The 22,349-nt window shown below is 44.4% G+C and overlaps 1 protein-coding gene and 1 pseudogene across 3 annotated transcripts in view; one reads left to right on the forward strand and one right to left on the reverse strand.

The window, feature by feature from the left end:
• Nucleotides 1–22,349, forward strand: part of PRKCH (protein kinase C eta) — a 223,423-nt gene that overhangs the window by 150,601 nt on the left and 50,473 nt on the right. For all 3 annotated transcript variants that reach the window (XM_027111430.1, XM_027111432.1, XM_027111433.1), the window contains exon 10: nucleotides 9,145–9,299. In XM_027111430.1, coding sequence (XP_026967231.1) covers nucleotides 9,145–9,299 — 155 coding nt within the window. The remainder of the gene's footprint in view (nucleotides 1–9,144; nucleotides 9,300–22,349) is intronic.
• LOC113622834 (60S ribosomal protein L12-like) lies at nucleotides 17,320–19,214 on the reverse strand (annotated as a pseudogene).

Below are 22,349 nucleotides of genomic sequence, written 5' to 3' on the forward strand. Positions count from 1 at the left end.
TTTGATGACTAAGTACATCAGGAAATATTATGTAATGTAAGTGAAAAAGGAAGGGTATGTTTTTTTGTTTTCTCTTTTTCTGTTCTTTAAACATGCTATAAAGTGTTAAGTATAATTCGGACATAAGGGGAAAATCGAATGTAGTTAAAATTACTTTGTAAATATCTTAGGTGCTCTAAAATCTGCAGTTCTTCAGATGCTAAAAACCATAAATAGTTTTGTTTCTCCTTGTGTTTAGACTTCTCTCTCTGGGTGTCAGGATTACAGGTGATTTTATTTTCTCAATTTTCCATGTATTTACTTTGTAGTTACATTTGAACGAAGAACATGTAATTACTTTTATAAACAGAAAAACCAGAGCTTTATAAATAAAGGGAAGTGGAGTGGCGTCAAGCAGACCTGCCTCTCTTGAACTCTTTCACGAACGGTTTTAACTGTGGACGAGACACTTCACTTCTTTGCACTTGACTGCCACAAACTGGCCGGGTAAAGCTAGTCTTGGCGGTTTGTTCCAACTTTTCTAATCTCGTTTAAATTTTATCAGGAAACAAAAATGGTCTCCTGCTATGGTAGTTCCTCAAGGGTTTATTAAACCTTACCGTAGTCCGTAGTCCGGGCACCGGGGGCGGTGGTACTAGAGATACATCATTTGGCATCTGGACTTTGCCTTAAAAGGTTTCGGGTCCTCCAGAGAAAACACAACCAAGTGCACAAAGTGAGCACAGCCAGCCCTGTGATACTGGGCAGGATGTGTGTGGACCGGAGACGCCAAAGGAGGCTCCACCAGGAAGGCAGGACTTGTGCCCCAACTTTGCTATATCCCTGATCGTATGCTGCTTATTTATGCTTAAAAAAAACATCCTGGCCCAGATGTTTCACAGGATGTTGACCTGCAGGTTCGATTGCCTCGTTTCCCTCATCTGGTACATATGCCAATGAGCCTTGTCGAGTTTCATTATAAGAGAGGACCGTAACGTATCCAGTTTGCCAGGAGAACACTTGGTCTTTGGAAAGAACTGTGTGTCCCTCCAGGTTTAAAATGCAAGCTCCTAAGGGCTTGTTATATTGGAGACATATTTCACCTTCCCAAAGACTAGTTTCTGAGCTCAGATAGGATGTACCATGCCTGTGGGCTTGACAGAAGAGTTGCTGGGTAATTGAATTAACTTCGCATATCTTCTGGGCTGCACAAAATGATAAATTAAAAACAAAACAAACAAACAAAAAGCCATTCGATTCCCTCTCCTTGTTTCTTCCTTGAAGACTTTGTAATCATTCTTAATGTGGTTAAGTTCAAGTTGTTTCCAGTTCGGGCATGGTGCAATCAGATTTCCTCACAGGGGTGCTTTTCTGCTGTCACCTCTTTGACGTCAGTAACGGTTTCCTGTTGGTTTGAACTCCCTATTCACCCTCTAGATGACTTTGTCAGAGAAAAATTATAAAACAGAGGCACTTATGAGAAATCTATTGTCTATTACTGGAGATTTCCTTTTCCTTGTCCACAGCCGGTCAACAGCACTCCACAGCTTTTGATACAGGGTTGATGTGTTACTCATTTAGAAGTAATTCCAAAGCAATTCTTAGAACTTGGCTAAGTAAGTATTGATGTGGCTCCCAGCTTAACATTGCCTTAAAGCAGTAACTAAATTAGTCATTAACTTTAAATGTTGTTTCTATTCTTTGTCTTATTTCCAAAAGGTAACCTGCATCCTCACTGTAAATACATCTTTAAATGAGATTTACATGTGTCAGTGGCAGTGACCATGGATCCTTGGTTTAAACAGAAACATCTTTCTCAGTGTGTTTATAAGAAAAAATCGACTTTGTAGAAGGGGCGAATAGCTACTATAAACAGTCTCGTTTACCATAGTGTTTGCAGTTCATAGGGGAGCACATTTGCCTTGCAATAATGATTATGATTATTATAAAGCTCTTAAAATAGAGAATATGAATTATTATCTAACATTAGGAAAATGAGAAAACTTATTTGGTCAATGTGTCTTGGCTTATCAAATCTAGTTTCGTGACCCCTTGTTACATAGTCACGTCCAAGAAAGATAAGTTCACTTTATCAGGTCAGGGCCATGACTATGCAGTATCAGGAAGAGCTCCTGCAACCCAGCAGCTGCCCTGGGGTCCTCCTGACTCCCTGATCCCTCGAGATTCCTGTCCTGAACCGAGGGTCGGGGAGCTGCTGCTGTAGCGGTTGCGGCTGCCGTTTCGCTCCTGTGTACTCGCCAGGCCGAGTACTCCACTAGTGGGGCACCATCTCCGCATCCACCACGTAACTGTTTGAAATTCTAAGCTTAAATCATTTCATCCTCGAACACCTGTGAGTTCAATCACCTGATTATCCCCATTTTGCCGACGAGAGTTTTGAGAGCGAAAAAATAAAGAGCGCACAGCAGGAGCTGCCTCGGCATCTCGGGCTTCCTGACTCCTGACCCCTACACCGTGCTTTCTCTTGGCTACACCAGGGACTTCAGTGCTGGGCACAAGGTCTCCCAGATGTAGCTCTGGTCCTCTTTGTGTGATGTAGTAATAACAATAGAGTCTGTTTGTTGAGATCCCTGTCTGGGTCTGGGGCTGTGCCAGGCACTCGGCTTCGGTTTAATCCTCACACGATCGGTGTAGCTAGAGGTGTTATTACCCTAGATTTATAAATCAGGAAACCTCATGCCCCTTAAAAATCGGTGAATGTTTCAGTTACAATTCTCCTGGTAGCAAATAATGGAAAAACACTTAACTAGAGTCATGCAAAAAGGGAGAAGTGAAAATAAAGAATCAGAGGTACAGTGGTGTCTCGTGGAACCCAAGGGCACACAAGGGCCACGTCTCTCTGGGGACCTGAAACTGGAAGGGTGTGAGGGACCCAGGTAGTTTCCTTCTCGGCCCATTCACACTTTCTTATCTTTGCCCCATTCTTCTCCCCCATCTGTCCATCCAGGCTTCCACTGCTCTGATATACCGAGACATCTCATGTGTTGACACCACAGAGGCGGCAGCCTCAGCTCCCTAATTCATGTTTCCTCAGTTCTTGCACACAGCACAGCCTACATGAACACCTGTCTATCTCAGTTCCAATTTTCTGGGAAGGGGACTGGGGCGGGAGGCGGGGAGCAACTTGGTCCAACTTGCTGTGTGCAGGATGTCCAGCACTTACCCATGTGACGGTGCCAGGGCAGGTCTCTGAGAAAGGAAGGGCTCAATGGGCTGAGCAGACACCTCTGAAGGTGTCTGGCACACGGACCCTAAGGGGTCTCATCCCTGGCCCGTGCTCACTCTGCACTCACCCTCCTTAGGCGACGTCACCTTGCCACAGGTACCATAGCACTTCTATCTATACTGGTGTTTTCTCTCTAACGTTTCCTCATGCAATTGTCCAACAGTTTTACCTCCTAAAAAACAGTCCTTAGGAGGGGCTTTAGGGAATGCACACTGCTTATACTGACAGCCACTTTCAGGGCAGAAGGTATTTTTATCCCCTTTGGCCTGGGGAAGTAACATCCCTGAACTGACAGTAGCCCGGGCAGACTTGGCCCAGGCTGCAGCCGGTCAATGGAACCAGGCACGTGATGACAGGAATTCTATTATTAACCAGGCACCAGCTCCTTGGCCTCCTGTAACTCACGCTGGGCTGGGCTGGGCTGCGCTGAGTGGGACAAAGGGATTTCTGAGTTGCTTTTATTCCCCCAGGTGTTCCTCACCCCATGTTAAAGACTTGCATTTGTGGTTAGTTGAATCAGGAACAAAAGAGAGGAGCAAGGGACAGACAAAGGGCTGGGCCACTTGGCTTTAGAACTGAGGTTAAGCCAGCCTGGGGGACCTTAGATTCTCTACTGTGCAGATCAGGGCAAGATTTCCCATCGAGGAGCCAGAGGCCTCGGGGAATGCCGTGCAGGTGTCCAGGCTCAGCATCTAGGAAATTGGATTTTAGAAAAACTGGAATGCTATCTACACAGGCTTAAATACAGAAACAACCGTCTGCCCTCACTGCCCAAGGTGGGATTTGGAAACTCTTCCCTGCCCCAGAAATGACTCATGGCAGCCTTAATCCACCATGCAGTGATCCCAGCAGATGCTTCCTCTGGTTGCTTCCCAGTTGGGTTTCTTCAGCAGGACTTAGTGTTTGTCAAGTCATCAGTGAGACTAGGTCTTAAGCAGCACAGATAGTGGAGCTGTAGGCAGGAGGTGATCTTCTGCCTCGTTGCTTCATTGCTGCTTTGCAAAGGGCATTTGTTCAATGTGAAAGGTTTCCAGCGTGATGGCATTCACGCCATAGGAGTAAAATGCCGTAGGAGCTGGAGTCATCGGGTTTTGTAGCCGATGTTTATTATTTGTGGCAGCCTCCAACACTACTGCAGTCTTTTTCAAGCCTAGCCCTTAGAAAGCATAGCTGCCACCTGCTTTAGCCCAGACACTGGGGCTGTAATTATGACAGAGGCCGATAGTGAATGACCGTGTGTATTCATAGGACCAACGCCCCGTTCTCAGCTGTGGGTGACCTGCGGATAGGGTGAAGGGAAGCTTCCTAACTAGCCTTGGCTTTTTTTTTTTTTTTTGGGGGGGGGTGTACGCGGGCCTCTCACTGCTGTGGCCTCTCCCGTTGAGGAGCACAGGCTCCGGACGCGCAGGCTCAGCGGCCATGGCTCACGGGCCTAGCCGCTCCACGGCATGTGGGATCTTCCCGGACCGGAGCACGAACCCCCTGCATCGGCAGGCGGACTCTCAACCACTGCGCCACCAGGGAAGCCCAGCCTTGGCTTTTTGTACCAGCACTTGACCCTGAAAGCAGCCTCAGCACCTGGGGAACATCCCCCTTTGCACTCCCGACACCGTGCCTCACACCTGACGCTTCAGCTGTTCATTCACCTTGATTCCTGCCCCCTCCATCCCACTCCATCCTGACTCTTGCTTCCTCATCCTTCAAGGCTGGTGAATCGGCTCCTCTTCGAAGCTTTCCCCCAACCCCACCCCAGCCTCCAGGCTGCTCCGGTGTCCCTGCTCTGTTTCTGCATGATGCCCCCTGTGCCCCTCTACTGTGCTTAGCACACTGGGCTGATGTGCTCCAGCTACCAGAGCTTCCTGAGAGCAGGCCTGGGCTCTCGTTCATTTTATGATACTTGGCCCCCACCCAGGGCCTGGCATACTGTGTGCTCAGTAAACGTGTATTCCTCCTTGTTGAGACCCTTAAAGCAAGCATAAAAGGTCTCTGAGGGGACTTCCCTGGTGGTGCAGTGGTTAGGTCACGGGTTCGAGTCCTGGTCCGGGAAGATCCCACATGCTGTGGAGCAACTAGGCCCGTGCGCCACAACTACTGAGCCTGCGCTCTAGAGCCTGTGCCCGGCAACAAGAGAAGCCACCACGATGAGGAGGCCACGTGCAGCCAAAAATAAATAAATAGAGTAGTATTAAAAAAAAAAAAAAAAAGTCTTTGAAGGACTCAGTAGACTCTATGAAGCCTGTGTGCCAGAACTCAGACCCTCTCCTCTCAGTGGAGCCCTGGGACCCAAACCAGAGCCTGCCGAGTCTCATTTTGGATGTGATTCCAACAAGCCTGATGGCCTGGTTATATCAGGCATCAGAATGGCTATGAAGGGAGAGGGTCGTTATTAGGGGCCCTGAATAATGGGCAGCCAGGGATGTGAAGACCCCTCTTTCTGCAACTGCTTTCCTAATCCCACCTCCCACTGCCTAAGTACCTGCTCTAAGACAGTCTCAAAATTGCACTTTCCCAATCTCTCATCTTTCAGGTGAAAATTAGGGAAATATGGAGGAAGCCATAGGTGACTTTGCTTTGTTTCTAATTATAAGAATAATGCACACTCATCATAGAAACCTTCAGATGGAATTTCCTGGAGGTCCAATGGTTAGGACTCCACGCTTTCACTGCCGAGGGCCCGGGTTCAGTCTCTGGTCGGGGAACTAAGATCCTACAAGCTGCACCGTGTGGCCAAAAAAAGTTTTTTTAATAAAAAAATTTTTTTTAAAAAGAAACCTTCAGAGATACTGAAAAGTATAAAGAAGAGATAAATGACATACAAGATCTCACAACTGAAAGCTGACTTGTCATACATAGGTATTTTTTGGTCTTTTCTGTGCATATCTGCATCTTTGGCTGTAACTGAAATAATTCTGCACATTCATGGGTATGATCTTTTTTTTTTTTCTAACTGAAAACATCTTCACCATTACAGCCACCACCAGCAGCCGCTACTGTTTATTGTGCACTTTCTAGAAGCCCCACCTGAGGACAGGTTTAATGAAAGTTCATTGCTGAGGATGGCTTCTCACTCACCCCCACTATGAGTGAATCTTTGCTGAAAGCTGGATGTTTCTGTCATTTAGCTCCACCTCTACAAAAGAAATCATGGAGAAATTGCTACCTAATTTGAACTGCCTTGGCAGCAGACATTCTAAAATAGAGTGAACAGAACTGTATGTAAACAGAAGGTCTCTTCACAGCAAACGCATTTTGCTAGCTGATAAACATGCTTTTAGTTTTCTACCTTGTGACATTATTGTAGGTCTTTGGTAAGATGGACTATTACTTTTCATTAAAGTGTCCTGGTATCTCCTGGCTCGTTCTCCCTTCCTGCTTGCTTAAAGAGTTGCGTGTAGCCCGAGGGCTGGGAGCTGTACCCTCTGTTCTAGGTGGTGCCAGACAGGAAGTTAGAAATGAGACTCTGGGTGAAAAATAACGCATATTTTCGCAGTTCTAAAGCTTATGACCTCTTGCTGTGCGTGCCAGGCGTGCACGCCTCCCAGGAACCCGTGCATTAGTTGAGAAATCTGCCGCCAGGGCAGGTGGTGGGGCCGAGACAGAGAAGCTTGACTGGGGAGGGAAGGCAGTTATGTCCTTCCCCAGATCTGGAATTTAGCCCAGGGTCTGGCTTTTCAGACTTGAGATTATGAGAATTATTTTAGGAGGGAACTAGGAATGGATGCAATTTCCCTTGGAATGCCCTCATCTTGATGCCTACTGTCTTAGACGTTCTTGCTAACCCCCGCTGACTTCCAGCAGCCTAAGGGGTAGCCACTTACCTACTGACCCAGTTCTAGCAACCAGGTATTTCAAGCTGTTGGAATTCATGTGACTGCCAGTCCCAGCCATGCAAAGGTGAACAGGCCAGATGACAGAAATGTATCAGATGGACCTTCTTGCTGAGGGATGGATTGAGGCAGCTTTACCGCCTGGGGGTTCATCCGGGCCCCCTGAGGCCCCTCCAAATGAACACAGCGTAGGCATAACAATTTCTCATGCGGATGCAGCTCTTAGACCCGTCTCTATCACATGCTTACCCTCTGCCCCGCCCACTGCTAACCTGCTCCTTCCACCCGAGCCCTCCCCGTACAGAAAATAGGGAACCCCATTGCTCATCCAAGCTCGTCCCACCCAACTCGGCCTCTCCCCCTGGTCAGTCACGCTCACGTGAAGGCCATTAGCTTAGTCAGACGGCTTGATATATCTAGTATTCTGTTGGCTTATATTGGTCAACCTGAAGAGTTGTTTTATTGACGTTTGGTTTGGGGTTTTGTGTGCGTGAGTCTTGCCATTCCATCTTCACTCTTAAATTCTTGCTTCTCATTAGCAGAAAGAGATGTTTCATAGACCCAGAGGATTTTTTTTTTCCTTCTAATTAAGGTTTGTCTTAAAATTGGGCATAGGAGGTCATAAGTTGTAGTGTCTTCTGATTGGGAAGGGCCTGATTAAACCAGTGCTGGATCAGGAGATGAACAACAGCAGACACAATCTCTGTCCACCATTCAGCTGTGAATGCATGGCAATGCCAAACAGAGCTGGCAGCACCTGAAACCACTAATAAGGATGGCTTCTGTGTGCGTATACACATCCTTTGTGAATTGGTAAGATACCAGTTTCCTTACAAAATGACCTCCCACCCTCCCACCCTCCAAAAGGATGACCACTGGCCCTGATTGCACTCATTTGGAAGGTCTCAGCTCCCACATCACTTGCTCAGAGAGACCTCCCCTGACCCCCCAAGCGGATGACACAATATCATTGCTTCCTCCACTTTTCCTTCACAGCATTGACCAGAATTTGTACATTTGCCTGTTTATGTGACTCTGTGGCTTTTTTAAAGTAATGTGTATCTCCCACACTAGACTCTCTATGGATAGAGACTGTGTCTGTTTTGTGCCTTTTTTTACTCTCTGTTGGGTCCCCATCACCTAATTCAGCACTGGCTAACTTGGGACTCCATAAATGCTAATGAGAGGGAATGAGGAAGTCCATTGGTCTCAGAGGTTCCTGAAACAAAGCGTTTTATGCTGTCCATCTTGGAGAATCACTTTTTAATGGAGACTTGTACACTTCTTCCATTAAGCAGTGTTACTTTCCATAGCGCTTTATTCATAACACTTGCACAGTACTTAGTACATTGACTGCAACAGTGACTTCTAAGAGCCCATTTCACCTGCTAGGTTAGAGTTCCTTCCAGATGGAGACAGCATCTCACTTGACTTTAAGTTGCCTTTTCTGATTCAGGAACCTTCTGAGGGGCCAAATTTCTAACATTGAGGCAACTCTGAGGCTGTCATTAGACTGTTGTCTGGCTGATTTGTCAAAAATGTTTTCCTTTCTCTGTGATTATTCTCCGCCCCGGTGTGAGGACCTATCAGATGTCCCTTACTTGCTGTGATTAACCCTACATGTTCCAGACAAAAAGGCATGCACTTTTTGATTTATGCTTCTCTCTTCCAGTTTATAAAACTCAACGATTCTGGTAGAGATAACATCATCATCCTCACCTTATTAATGTTGAACATCCAAAAAAAGTTAAATTCAAGGGTACATAGTGTTTAAAGTGCAGAACTAAAACTAGAACCAAAGCCTCTCTACTTTTTATTTAATGCAGAAATTCAAGGTTGTGTGGAATTACTTAAAGGAGATCCAGACGTTACTAGCACCACCTAGCCCCCATCCCCACCATCCCAAGGATTTAATCCACCAGACCCTCCTGTTTTGCCCTGACCCGCTGTCAGGATGTTCCATTGAGTACCTCCATTTAACAACCTCTTCTCCCCACGCCGGAGCCCAGGGTCATGTGATGCTGACTGAATTCTAGGCTAATGGCTACACCACGTTGGATCCTCTTTTGTCTCTTTTGTGTTTGTACCCAGGATCGTCTGTTTTTTGTGATGGAGTTTGTGAACGGGGGCGACTTGATGTTTCATATTCAGAAGTCACGTCGTTTTGATGAGGCACGAGCTCGTTTCTATGCTGCAGAAATCATTTCGGCGCTTATGTTCCTACACGACAAAGGAATCATCTATAGGTGAGTTTTGGTTGCTGGTAACCCCTCTCATGATTCATCCCTGGTTCATTCCCCTGTTCAACCTGTCCTTCCATTTCTCATGATGAACAATTGAAATGGTTTTGGAATTAAATTCACCGAGCTTTGTGTGTCCATTAGAATGAATGAATAACACAGCGATTAACAATGCCTGCGAACTAAAACCTGCCCCCGTGTGGTATTCGTAAAATAGGCTTGAGAGTCTCAGAAGAGACTGTTCAAGAACTTGTTCGGCTGGAGTTTTCTAAGGCCAAACCCTGCAAAGGGCTGAACACGTGGCTGCTCTCTTTTTTCTGTTTTAACCTTGAGAGTGATTCGTTCCATGTTCAGAATCCATGCCTGAACTGCAGAGCATGGATGCCTCTTGCCCTAAATTGCTGTGATTAGGAATCACAGTCCAATGAGCTTGCGGCTTACCAGTCCAGGAGCCAAGAGGTGACCTGCTGATGGCAGTGTCCTCCTGCTTGATGATACCTATCACTTGAAGCCCCCTCCCAAATATTGTTTGATTCCATTTCATGACACACAGTCTTTTGATCGTAATATATCATACGTTAAATGGGCTTGAACTCTGGTTGATGTTGTTAGATCTCAGAGCTCAGGGGAGATCAAATTAAACTTTAGTCAGACACAAAGCTGAGTAAAGTGGAAAATGTAATAGTGAGTGTTAGATCATTTTTATTCTTAAATTTCCCTTTTTTCCTCTGTTGAAAATGTCATCCTGCTCTTTACATCACATTATGACTTAGTTGCCACACATACTCCTTTTTTTTCCCCCTCTTGAGAAGCAATTGTTTCTTTCCCTTGAGAAAAATTCTGTTTCATGTTAGGCACATGAATGTTGAAGGAAAGAATTTCCTGATTGTTTATTAGCTTGCTAAAGGCTCTTCCTTTCGTGAGCTCGTGACAGCATGAACATCATTATTAAAGTGTGAGAGAGCTTTAAAAACTGAATATTCCTAAGTACCCTGGGAGAAAAAAGTAGGAAAAGAGAAGTGAGACAGTAAAGAATGCAGTAGGACTGGTCGATGGTACCAGAAAGAAGTGGGAAAACAAGAAGGTAGAGCAGGCACTGCGCAGAAATGTCTTCTAGTGAATTCACACTGGAGAACATGAAACCTCAAGTAGACACAGCTCTTCTGTCACAGCCCCCGCTGTGAAGTAGAAGAGGGGGGACAGCACGGGGAGCCAGGCTGGATAGCCAGCAGTGGGGTCGTCCCTTGAAGGTCCTAAGGAATCTCCGCTCATTCCTAAGTCCTGAGGCGGCCCCGGGTCACTGTGGATGGCCTGTGCTTTGAGCTTTCTCAACCAGGACTTGATGTTCTCCTGGCGGCTCCAGCAGGGCGTTTCTCCTGTCTCAGCCCTCCGCCCAGCGCATGACTGGTGGTGGTTGCTGACATGATCTCTGGTGCTGGAGGGAGTTCTAGGTCCTTCCTGGTGGTGGCATCGGACTCTGGTGTGTGTTCCACAGCTGTTCTCCTCTCCTTGCCTTAGCTACCCATCTCTGCTCTGTTTAGCCCAGGGAGAGCCTCCCCCACATTTAATTTTTAAGAGTAATCGCTTCCCTATTGGACAGGAACTTGTGTTGTAAATTTAAAAAGATTAACAATGGCAACAAGAGCTAAACAGAGTACTTGTTACAGGCCTAGTACTTGACCTGAATTTCTCCCTTAATCCTCCCAACAATGGTATTATACAACAATAATATTACTTGTGTTACTTAGATGAATTACTAATCTTCAAATGAGTTAATAACCAGACTATTAACTGGTAGTGAAGCCAGAATTCAAATTATGTTTTTAACCACTGGGCTATACTGTCTCCTCAGGAGAGACTTGAAGGCTTAGGGTACAACCTTAAAGTAAACTGTCACGTGAAGAGTGGGTTTCTTACTCCCCTTTTGGTGATAGGGCGACTTTGATTTGTGAAAATGAGGCAGAATGGGTGTCTTAGTCCATTCAGGCTGCTGTAACAAAATAGCACAGATTAGGTGGCTTATAAACCACAGAAATTTATTTCTCATAGTTCTGGAGACTAGAAGTCCAAGATCAAAGAACCAGCATGGTCATGTTTGGTGAGGGCCCTCTTCCTGGCTCCTAGCTGGTACCTTCTCACTGTGACCTCACGTGGTGGAAGGGGCCAGGGATCTCTTTGGAACCCCTTTTATAAGGCACTAACCCTATTCATCAGGGCCCCACCCTCATTACCTAAGCACCCCTCAAAGGCCCTACCTACTAATACCATCACCCTTTGAGGTTAGGATTTCAACATAATGTGGGGGAGGGAGGACACAAACATTCAGACTAGCAGTGGGGAAAAGCAGTAAGGCCTAAATCATTTTCTTGAATACTCAGGCTTTTCATAAGCACTGTATTACCTTGATGCGAGGCACATACTAGATGACCTGTGTGGGATGTCAGATGGAGACTGCCTCTCCATCTCCCTGTTTCATTTGTCTTGAAATATAGAGGATGGATGTTGTAGCCTGATGTGGTTTCTGGTGAAGCAGTTATCAGCCCACATCTTGAGAAATTTTATTTCAGTTCTTGATATTGCGGTTCAAATCTGAGAATTTAATTCACTCTTTGACTTGAATTCCATGTTCGGGCTCTAACTGATATGGTTGACTTTGAAGGGAACACATTTAATTAGGATAGATTCCAAAGCTGTTTTTATCCTGTGGATTTATTTCATGGGATAATTTAATTCCATTCAGCGTACTGGCCTGAGAGCAGAGTCTTAAGGATAAGCCTTTGAAAACCAAGTCCTTGTAATTCACAGAGAGCAAAGGGTACATTTGGGTCACAGAGGGTGTGAATTTGATCCAGAGAGCACAGTGAGAAATGTGGGAGCACAGGACAGCCTTGTTTATCATACATGTCCTGGGATGGCCTTTATCAGAGCTAAAAAGATGAATGATGCCTGAATGATGCCTCTGATCTCTCCAAATAGAGCTGTTGTTGTTTGGCTGTTTTATGTTTTTGTTTTTTTCTGGGGGAGGTGTTTCTTTTGCAGCAAGTTACAAAGATGGTACCATTTGCAAGTCATCATCAAATGGGACTTTAGAAGGTAGTGCCTTATGCCTTTCTTCTCTCTCTCAGCGGACTGTGCCTTGTGTGAGAGGAGACAGGCCAGTCACATTCAAGCGCTTTTCTGCTTGTGTTCTGACCCTGATTCTCAGATGTGTTCACTTGCGTTCCATGGAGGAGCAGAAGCCCAGCTCTTGGGAGTTACAGCAAGAAAAGAGTCTGCCCCTTTGCCTTTGGTTGGAAGGTCTGGAGCCTTGCTGTGGCCCACAGACCAAGAAAAGAGAGGGCTGCGAAATAAGCAGTCAGTCACTTTGCTAAGGGAAAACAAGACTATTCAGTCCTTTGTCTGGGGCTTATTGGCTGACTGGAATCCCAGACAGTGCTCATGAATAATTTACATGGGCACTGACTTTTTTCCAGAGTCAAGCCCTACAGAAATGGGGAAAACAAAGAGGCACGCATCCCATTTACCTGCCTGCCAGCATTATGGGCACCGTTCTCTATCGTGTTTCATAAACTGTGTTAGGGGAGAACTCAGACATCATTTGACGTGTCAACCCCTAACTCCCAAAGCCAGCCAGCACACGTTGGATTTGCTGTTTCTGACAAAGCATGGAATGTATCTAAAATAGGTTGAGGGCTTCCCTGGTGGCGCAGTGGTTGAGAGTCCGCCTGCCAATGCAGGGGACACGGGTTCGTGCCTCGAAGATCCCACATGCCGTGGAGCGGCTGGGTCCGTGAGCCATGGCCGCTGAGACTGCGCGTCCAGAGCCTGTGCTCCGCAACGGGAGAGGCCACAACAGTGAGAGGCCCGCGTACCGCAAAAATAAAATAAAATTTAAAAATTTTTTTAAAAAATAAAATAGGTTGAGTGAAGAAGAATTTATAGAAGAGCCCAGCTGAAGTTTTGATTCCTCCTTCCCAGGTTATACTTGAACACAGCACATTTCAACGTATACTTTTCAACTCATGCATCTGACTGCTTTGTGCCCTGTGCAGTTCTCATCATGCGGGCTGCATGGATATCAATGGTAATTTGCCCTCCCATCGTCCAGATGTGGAACTGGCCACAGAGGCTGACTGCCAGACCTGACATATTGTTTTGTACTCATATACTTATACAGTACATTAACTTTTAAAGAAAATCACTTTTGATTTCTCCTCAAGTTAGAGAACAGTCACTACCTAATTTGACTTTTTTTCCCCATAAATTCAGAATTTGGAAAGATTAGCAATCTCCCTGCCAGATGAGATCTATCAAGCTAGTCTCTGAGCACAGCTGTGAGACATTGTATCTGCATGAATACACCAACCTCTATATCATCTGACTCTTGTTTCTCAAAGATACCATAAGGGACCGTCAGGTTCCTTGCTGACTCCACATACCTGTGTGATCTGAAGTTAGCTGAGTACCATTTTGCTTAGAGAGGCCATGCTGAGAGAGGCCACCTCTGTGAGTATTGCTTTCATGTTTAAGAATTCACAGGTCAGGACTTCCCTGGTGGTCCAGTGGTTAAGACTTTGCTTTCCAACGCAGGGGGTGAGGGTTTGACCCCTGGTCAGGGAGCAAAGATCCCAGGTGCCTCACAGCCAGAAAACCAAAACAAAACAGAAGCAATATTGTAACAAATTCAATAAAGACTTTAAAAATGGTCCACATCAAAATAAAATTTAAAAAAAAAAAAGAATTCACAAGTCATCTGTTTCCAGATCAACTTATGTGTTGGGTCCATGGTGAATATCATATGCTTGAGTCATTGTTCTCTGATATCTAGCTCTTCCCCCTCTTGAAAATTGTGGCAACACCTGTCTGATTCCCATTTCCGGGGACCTTTCTTACTCCTAAGTATTTATCAGAGTTTCAGAGTCCCCAGATGTCTTTCATTTGAGCCTGGAATTCTGGACTCCTATCTACAGTGGAATTCGATTCTATACTTGTATTTATTCTACTCACTCTAGTGAGAAAGGTGGTCTTTTTAGATAAAGTTGAAAGTCAAATTTAGGAGCTCTGTTTTCCCTTTGCCATGTGATAACATCATTCTTTCTGCTCCAAGAAGTAGGTCTACTCTTTCTTGATCTGTGTGCTACAAAGACAGCCACAAATTGTCGTGTTTTTATCTTCATATAGTCCTTGTTTTTTCAGGAAGTGCTAGCCGTGGGATTTTCAATACGTTAGTAACTTTCACTTCGGATTTTGGCTGTGAGCTCTTACTCAGGATTATTACTGGAGCTCCAAACATTTTAGTCCTATTCCTGCCTTCTCTCTTCTTAGCTTGTTATGCATGTTCTGCCAGATGATGGGCTCATTCAGTGTCTGCTCGTCCGTCACCAGAAAGTGACTTCAATCCCTAACTCCTGAGATCTTTTTTCAAAGGTGTGCTGGGGAGCTCTGAGGATTTCCAGCTTACTAAAATAGCTTGACATGTCCCCCAAATGAAACTCATCAGCCCCTATTCTCCTCCCTTGCACAGCCTTTGGGGACGTTTGACAAGAATTTATTGAGCATTGACTCTGTGCCAAGGATATGGTTACTGTGATAAGCAAAAACAAAAGTGCTCCCTTGTGGAGAGTATGGTCTAGTGAGGGAGAAAGACATCAATCACATAATCATACTAATAGAAAATCACAACTGTGACCAGTGCTGTGAAGAAGAGGAATGCATTGCAATGAATGAGAACCTCTCATCGGGTGATTCAATCTGGTCAGGGGAAGGTGGAAGATTTTCCTAAGGAAGTGACTCATGAGCTGAGGTAACTAGTAAAGAGTGAAGGAAAGAGCGTTCAAGACAGAAGGAATAGCAAATGCAAGTGCCCAGTGTCAGGAGGGAGCATGGCAAGCTCAAGGGCTTTTAGAGAAGTTCAGTGTGGTTGGAATTTAGGAGGCATATCTTCCCACAACTGACGTTTCAATATCCTAATGTGGTCACTGTCCTCTGATGACTTTGAGATTTTTTAGGCACTCCTTATAAATAATTTATTTAAAAATTGGGTAAGGCTAGTCATGTTGTCAGTCCCTGGAGGAGCCATTCACTCACAGTGAGTTTCTTGTGTCCAAATCTATGTGTTTGTTTTAAAAAATGGAATTATAAAGTGTCAGAACCAGATGAGACCTACAAGATTACTTAGTGCCGAGTTCCCGGTTAACAGATGAAAGAATTCAAGTCTGAAACATCCAAACAATAAATTGCTTCTCAGAATGGATGTTTTCTTAGGATGGCTCACTTGCAGCTTGTTTTTTCATCTCCAGAAAAAAAATATTGCCATTAGAAAATTTTGTTTCAATCTTCCACATACTGCTGGCCTGAAGGGCTAAGCAAGACATTCGAAAGCATGTGATATTGTTCGCTCCATTTCAGTGAGGAAAATGCAGTTGAGCTCAGAACATTAATTACTGAGCTCCTGCTTGTGTTAGGAGATATAGATACAAAATGAGTAGATGTGTTGTCTGCCCTCTGAGGTGCTTTCTGTGGGGTGGGAGAGATGGCCTGTAAATAATAGCAAATGGGCTCCAAAACTGGAGTATGCCCAGGGCATTATGGGAGCACAGAGCATGGCCACTTAGCTTAAGACGGAGATTTAGGCAAACTTCCTATGGGAGGGGATGCCTGAGCTGAGTGTGGAAAGTTAAAAGCTGAATAAAATTAAGTAGGGTGTTTAGGTAGGGCGCAGACTTGAACAAAATCTGAGAAGTGTGAAAGTCCCTGGTGAATCTGTGGGTGGAGTGGAAAACTACTAGAATTTTGGTAGTACTAGAGCCTAAAGGTTGAAGTATGGTGGAAGAATAAGGCCAGAGGGCTTGACAGAAATGAAGTTATGCAAGGCTTAACATTCTTGAGAAGTATGAATTCTGTATCACTTAGGATTTGGCACCATTGCCTGTCACAGGAAATATAAAATGACAGTGGCTTAAACTAAACAGAAATGTATTTCTCTTCCCTGTAAGGAATCTGGAGGTAGGGTGTCCAGCTCTACCATTAAAGCTCCATGGAGTCCTCAGGGACGCAGATTTCTATCTTTTCTATTCTGCCGTCTCCAAGGTCACCTCATGGTCTAAGATGGTTGCTGCAGCTCCAGAAGTCATCTCTGTATTCCAGTTCCAGGCAGTAAGAAGGGCAAAGGGCACTCCTTCCAGCTGAGTCAGCTTTCTTTAAGGATCCTTCCTGAACTTCCACACAATACTTACCATGGAATTGTCCAGAACTTGGTCACATGGCTGTACCTAGCTTCAGTGAAGGCTAGGAAATTACTACATGGCTATGTTCTAACTAAAAATTGAGTTTCTCTTATTAAGGAAAAAGAAGGAGAATAGTTATTTGATAGAAAACCTGCACTGTCAGGTACAGATTTCATACCAGGAGATTTGGCTTTATGTAGCAGGTAAAGGAGAGTCTTTGAAGAATTTTCAGCAAGTTGCATGACATGAGTGAGTGGATTTATGTTTTACATGTATTTGGCAGGGGTGGGGGGAGTGTGTGGACATGTGCATGTGGGCAGCAGGGGAAGGTTCAGTTTGTGGCTGTTACGGTGCTCTGAGTAAGAAGATAAGGAGGCTCTGAACTAAGATATTGATGGTAGGGCTGAGGAGAAGGGCATACGTTTATGAGATACCAGCAAGTAGAACAGACAGGGCTTAGTGACTAGGTGGACCCAGGGCATGAATGAGAAACCTGGGGTCATTGCTAGGTATTTAGTTAGAAGTTTGAATAGATGATGGATGGTACCGTTAGCTAGGAGAGACCATGAGCCCTGGAAGAGATCTCAGCAGAAGATGAAGATGAGAACTAGAAACATAAGATGTCAGGTACTTGAGACACATTCCAGTGGAAATGCTAAATGGGCAGATGGGTTTGAGTCTGAAGCCCAGTGAAGGGGGGCCGGAACTAAATATTTGGAAGTCATCAGGACATAGCTGTTAGTTCAGATCATAGGACTGGATGAGATCATCCAACAACAGTGTCTTAAATGGAACACTGAGCTAAAGACAGAACCCTAGGGAATCAGGCCCCATTGGGAAGCCGCCTAAATTTGGCTGTGTGGTTACACAAAATACTGATATACTGCATCATTTAGAGTACGTGTCCCCAAAGTAAAATTCCATTTAAAATATAATGCTACAAAAAAAATAGAAAAGCATCACTTATTTTAAAGTAAGTTTGAGAGGCAGCGTATATTCTTTGAACTGAAAGAATGCTGGGCCTGGTTTTCAGAAGGACCTAGGTGCTAGTCCCAGCCCTGCTTCATACTGGTCCTGAGGATGTGGGTGGGTGGCTGAACACTCTGAGCCCGTTTGCCCTTCTGTCCAATGGGGTACCATTGACATAGCTTTCCTGTAGGGTGTTGATGAAGCTCCAGTCAGGTGGAAATGTGAAAGCTCCTTGAAACATGCCACGTCGATAGAGATTATTCTTTGCATACATGCTATCAGCAGATTTGCACTTTCTCTGTAGCATAGGCTTGAGCTGAAACTTTGCTTGTGATGCGTCCTCAAAAATAGAGAATTCTTCACAGAAATTGGAGTTGTGGCTTGTAAAAATCAACCCTCTGAAGACCAATCTTTTTTGGAGGCATGGGGATCGTCAAATAATCCTTTATTAAATTATTTTTCTTTGTAGTTCTTGTAGCTGGGAATTTCACCACACCACTGTTGATGTCATCTATGATGTTGTGAGGGGGGCAGCCGTCAACATTGCAGCCCACAGATGGGCAGTCCCCAGGATCTCTTTAATGCTTCCAAAGAGTTCTCTAGCTAAAGACAGATGCCACATCTGTCATGCAATGTTGACAGTCTCATCAAAAGTGATGCTGCCACTCTGTTTGATGTTTTTCTGCTTCTTTCTGTCTCTTGGTGATTCCTTGAGGGCTTTCATGACCAGAGGCAGAGGCAGAAGGTACCATCTTAATCTGGGCCTGTCTGTTCTGAATGGTCAGTTTCACTGTAATCCTCAGACCCTTCCAATCACCAGTTGCCTTGGTGATGTCATTACCAACCTTTTTTTGTTGTTGTTGTTTTTTGTTTTAAATGCCAAACATTTTTTTTTTTGATGTTGGGGGTAGGAGTTTATTAATTAATTAATTTATTTTTGCTGTGTTGCATCTTCGTTTCTGTGTGAGGGCTTTCTCTAGTTGTGGCAAGCGGGGGCCACTCTTCATCGTGGTGCGCAGGCCTCTCACTATCGCGGCCTCTCTTGTTGCGGAGCACAGGCTCCAGACGCGCAGGCTCAGTAGTTGTGGCTCATGGGCTTAGTTGCTCCGCGGCATGTGGGATCCTCCCAGGCCCGGGCTCGAACCCATGTCCCCTGCATTAGCAGGCAGATTCTCAACCACTGCACCACCAGGGAAGCCCATTACCAACCTTTTCTGGAGACAGACCCAGGGGGCCGATCTTGGGGACCAGAGCAGGTGTGGCAGCAAATTCCCCATCAATGCACCTCAGGTATATGACTTTGATCTCGTTGGGGTCGAACTTAGGCAGCATGGTGGAGGCAGCTGGTGTCAGATGAACCGGGATTCAGGATGAATGAAGAAAGTTGCGCCCTGGCCTCCTCTGAGCCAAAAGCTGAAAGGGGACCAATCTTTTTACAGTAAACTAAATCTGATTATGCTTTCCTTTCAAGCCAAATAATTTTCTTTGCATTTTAGCCATATTTTGATATCATGTATAGTTAATATAGTTACCATGCAGTTATCATAAGTCCTTAAGATAGTTGCCTTAGGAAGCCCTGGAGCACTGGGGACATATTGTAAAACTTGAAGACTATACTGTTGCATCTTGTTTAAATGTCAGCTGCCTCTCTAATGTATAGGGGAAACAGTCGAACTCATTTTGAGTTTACTTTTTCTGGTATTGAAGCAAAATTTTCTTTTGTTCATTTGAGGGGCGATTCAAGAACATTTTTGGACCATCACTATTTACCAGGAGTAAATATCCTGGTACAGTTTCTCCAAGGATCCAGATTAATGACAGAAAGAAATTTCAGCCCTGAAACACTTTGTTTCTGCACTTCACTTATTAGATCAGAATACTGATCCTGGCATATATCATCCGTGTTTGACCTTTGCATGAACAAAGGCTGTGGTTATTTGGGACTAATTGATATATGTGTTAATTGATTCCACTGGCTAATGAAATCAGACCACCAGTCTTGCTGTATTCCCCACCAAATTGATCCAGCAATCTACTGCTTCATTATAATTAAACACAATCTTGGATTCATTTGCTAAGCTCTAAAAATATAATCGTTGATCTTTAGGTACCAGATGAACACTGCCATTTGTAAAAAGTGATTCAGTTGTACAGTTAAACAAATGCCTACTTAATGCAAAGCTTTATGTCATACCTTCAGAGACTAAAAGAAGAATAAAGGAAGGCCTCGCCCTCTAGCTTGGGTTACTTACTCATTCCTTTCACACTTAGGTGTTGAGTACACATCGTGGGCCAGGCACTGTTCAAAGCTCTGGAAATAAAGCTACGCTACCCTCCAGGAGCTTAAATTCTAGCACAGGTAGTCAGACAAGCAACAAGTAAGTATATTGAGTGTCGGGGTGATAAACTCCGTGGAGAAAAAGCTATGTCAGGGAAGATAAAGTTTGAGGAGAATGGTTTTACTGTTTACACAGAGGATTAAGAAAGGCTTCTCTTGTAAGGGCTCTTTGAGCAGATGAGCAGAGACCTAAGGACGCGAGGAAACAGGCTCTCTATGAATAACGGGAGGAAAAGCATTCTGGGTGGAAGGAACGGCAGGGACACTGGGGGAGGGGCATGTGCTCTTCGAGGTCAAGGATGGCTGGACAGAGAGGTATGGGGCAGAGCGGAGGAGATGATCCGAGCTCTCTCCCTGATTCTGCCACACAGAATAATAGCCATGTGTGCTGAGCATTTATCTCATGAGGACAAACACCTCTGTAAAGGAGTTGTACCTATTTAATTTTGCCGCCTTATGACATCTCTCCAAGGAAATGGTGTCAACCTTCTTTTACAGATAAGGAAACTTGAGGCTCTGGGAAGTAACTCTCTCAAGGTCATGCAGCCTGTGGTGGAACTCTATCATCCCACCTCAGGTTTGAATCCAGGAAGGTGCCAGTTCCTCCATCCTCCAGGCCTTGGGACATGCATTTCCCTTTGCCTGGAACACTTCTCCCTCTCTCTGCCAAGGGAATGCCTGCTGATCCCTGCAGTCTCTGCTTAGATTGTCACCTCTAATGGGAAATTCTCCTGGACCCCCTTGCCCCCCATCTCTGTCTGGGTTGGGTGCTCACCCTCTCTGCTCGCACGGTGTCCTGTAATACCCTTCCCTCAGCATCCTTCCTGGCCTATGCCTCTCTGCGTATGGGCTGCCTCGTGAGAGCAGGGACCATGCCTCTTTAACCCAGTATCTATCGGCACTATTATACTGGTCCAAACCCATGATTTGCTGAGAAATCAAGGTATTTTTTTTGTTTGTTTGTTTTTTTTATAAATGAATGCCTTTTGAGAATTTGACCTACTGAGAAGAATGTTTGAGCATCCATAATAGTATTTTTCAAATGATCGTTTTAATTCTTACGGATTTAAAAATTTTGGATTTTCATTTTGATGATAACATACGTCTTTCACTCACTATAAAGAAAAAATTTCTTCCTTGTGATTGTAATTCTCAAGTGAAAGATATTTCATAGGAAAAGACATGTCTGTCAGTGTTTCTTCACATGTTCTTTCAAAAGGAGCTGTACGGTCTTGGGTTTGAGAAACAGTGGTGGTCTCTGCCACGACCCTTCTACACTGGATGACTTAGATCCATAGAATTTGTAGAAAACTTAAGTTGTGTACTCTTCTGCTTTAGGTGATTCTAATTCCTCTCAGATTTACATCAGGTCTGTCTACTGTGTTCAGAGGACTTCAACAGTAATCTGTTCCATTTTTTTATGCCTTTCTGCTAAAAGGAAAGGTAAAAACTGCTTCAAGATCATTTTTACAAACCAGACATTGTTTTGTAAGTTCCTTAAACCTATCATGTATATTTTACCTATATGACTATGTTAGAAATCCTGGTGATTTCACTTTTTTTTACAGTTATGGGTAAGTTATCGAATACCATCAATACCCTAAAATTATTAAGGGGCTGTACAAAGATATTTTTCTCATAAAGATGTGTATATACAGTCTTGGGTATACGGGTATACATTCGTTAGTGAGAGCAATGATTTTCCCCGTGTTTTTTATTTTTAAAATAAAATTGATTCTCCTCTAATTACAAAAGTAACATATAGTAACTGTTGAAAATTTTAAATTAAATAACCTATAACCCTACCACTGAAAGATAATCATTTTCTTCAGATATATTTCCTTAGAGTTTTTTTTTTTGTTTTTGTTTTTTTTGTTTTTTTTTTTTTTTGGGGTACATGGGCCTCTCACTGTTGTGGCCTCTCCCGCCGCAGAGCACAGGCTCCGGACACGCAGGCTCAGCGGCCACGGCTCACGAGCCCAGCCGCTCCGCGGCATGTGGGATCTTCCCGGACCGGGGCACGAACCCGTGTCCCCTGCATCGGCAGGCGGACTCTCAACCACTGCGCCACCAGGGAAGCCCTCCTTAGAGTTTTAAAATGTATTTACTTTAAAAAAAAAAAAGAAACAAAATTGAGGTCATACTATATATACATTTTTAACCTGATTTTTTTTTCACTTAATTTGTCATGACCATTTTCCCCATCATGAAAGTCATCTACATTCTCTTTTAAACCTAATATTACATGATACAGAGTGGTCTACCATATGGACCTACTTAATTTATAGTACCTTTAAGTTGATTTATTAATAATGGTGAATTTATTATATCCTTGTACACATCTGTTTGGATCCGTCTTTGATTCTTTTCTTGGAACAGATTCCTGGAGGTATTACTGCTGAGTCAAAAGGCATGCGTGTTATTATAACTTTTTTTCCTGGGGTTTGAGGGACCTGGGTTCCAGTTCTGCCTTGCCACTTCCGAGCTGTGTAATTTTGAGCAAGTTACATAACCGCTATAAGC

This window comes from Aethalodelphis obliquidens, unplaced genomic scaffold (assembly GCF_003676395.1).
Source record: "Aethalodelphis obliquidens isolate GAN/ISIS:26980383/991018 unplaced genomic scaffold, ASM367639v1 scaffold10, whole genome shotgun sequence".
Classification (NCBI taxonomy): Eukaryota; Metazoa; Chordata; class Mammalia; order Artiodactyla; family Delphinidae; genus Aethalodelphis; species Aethalodelphis obliquidens.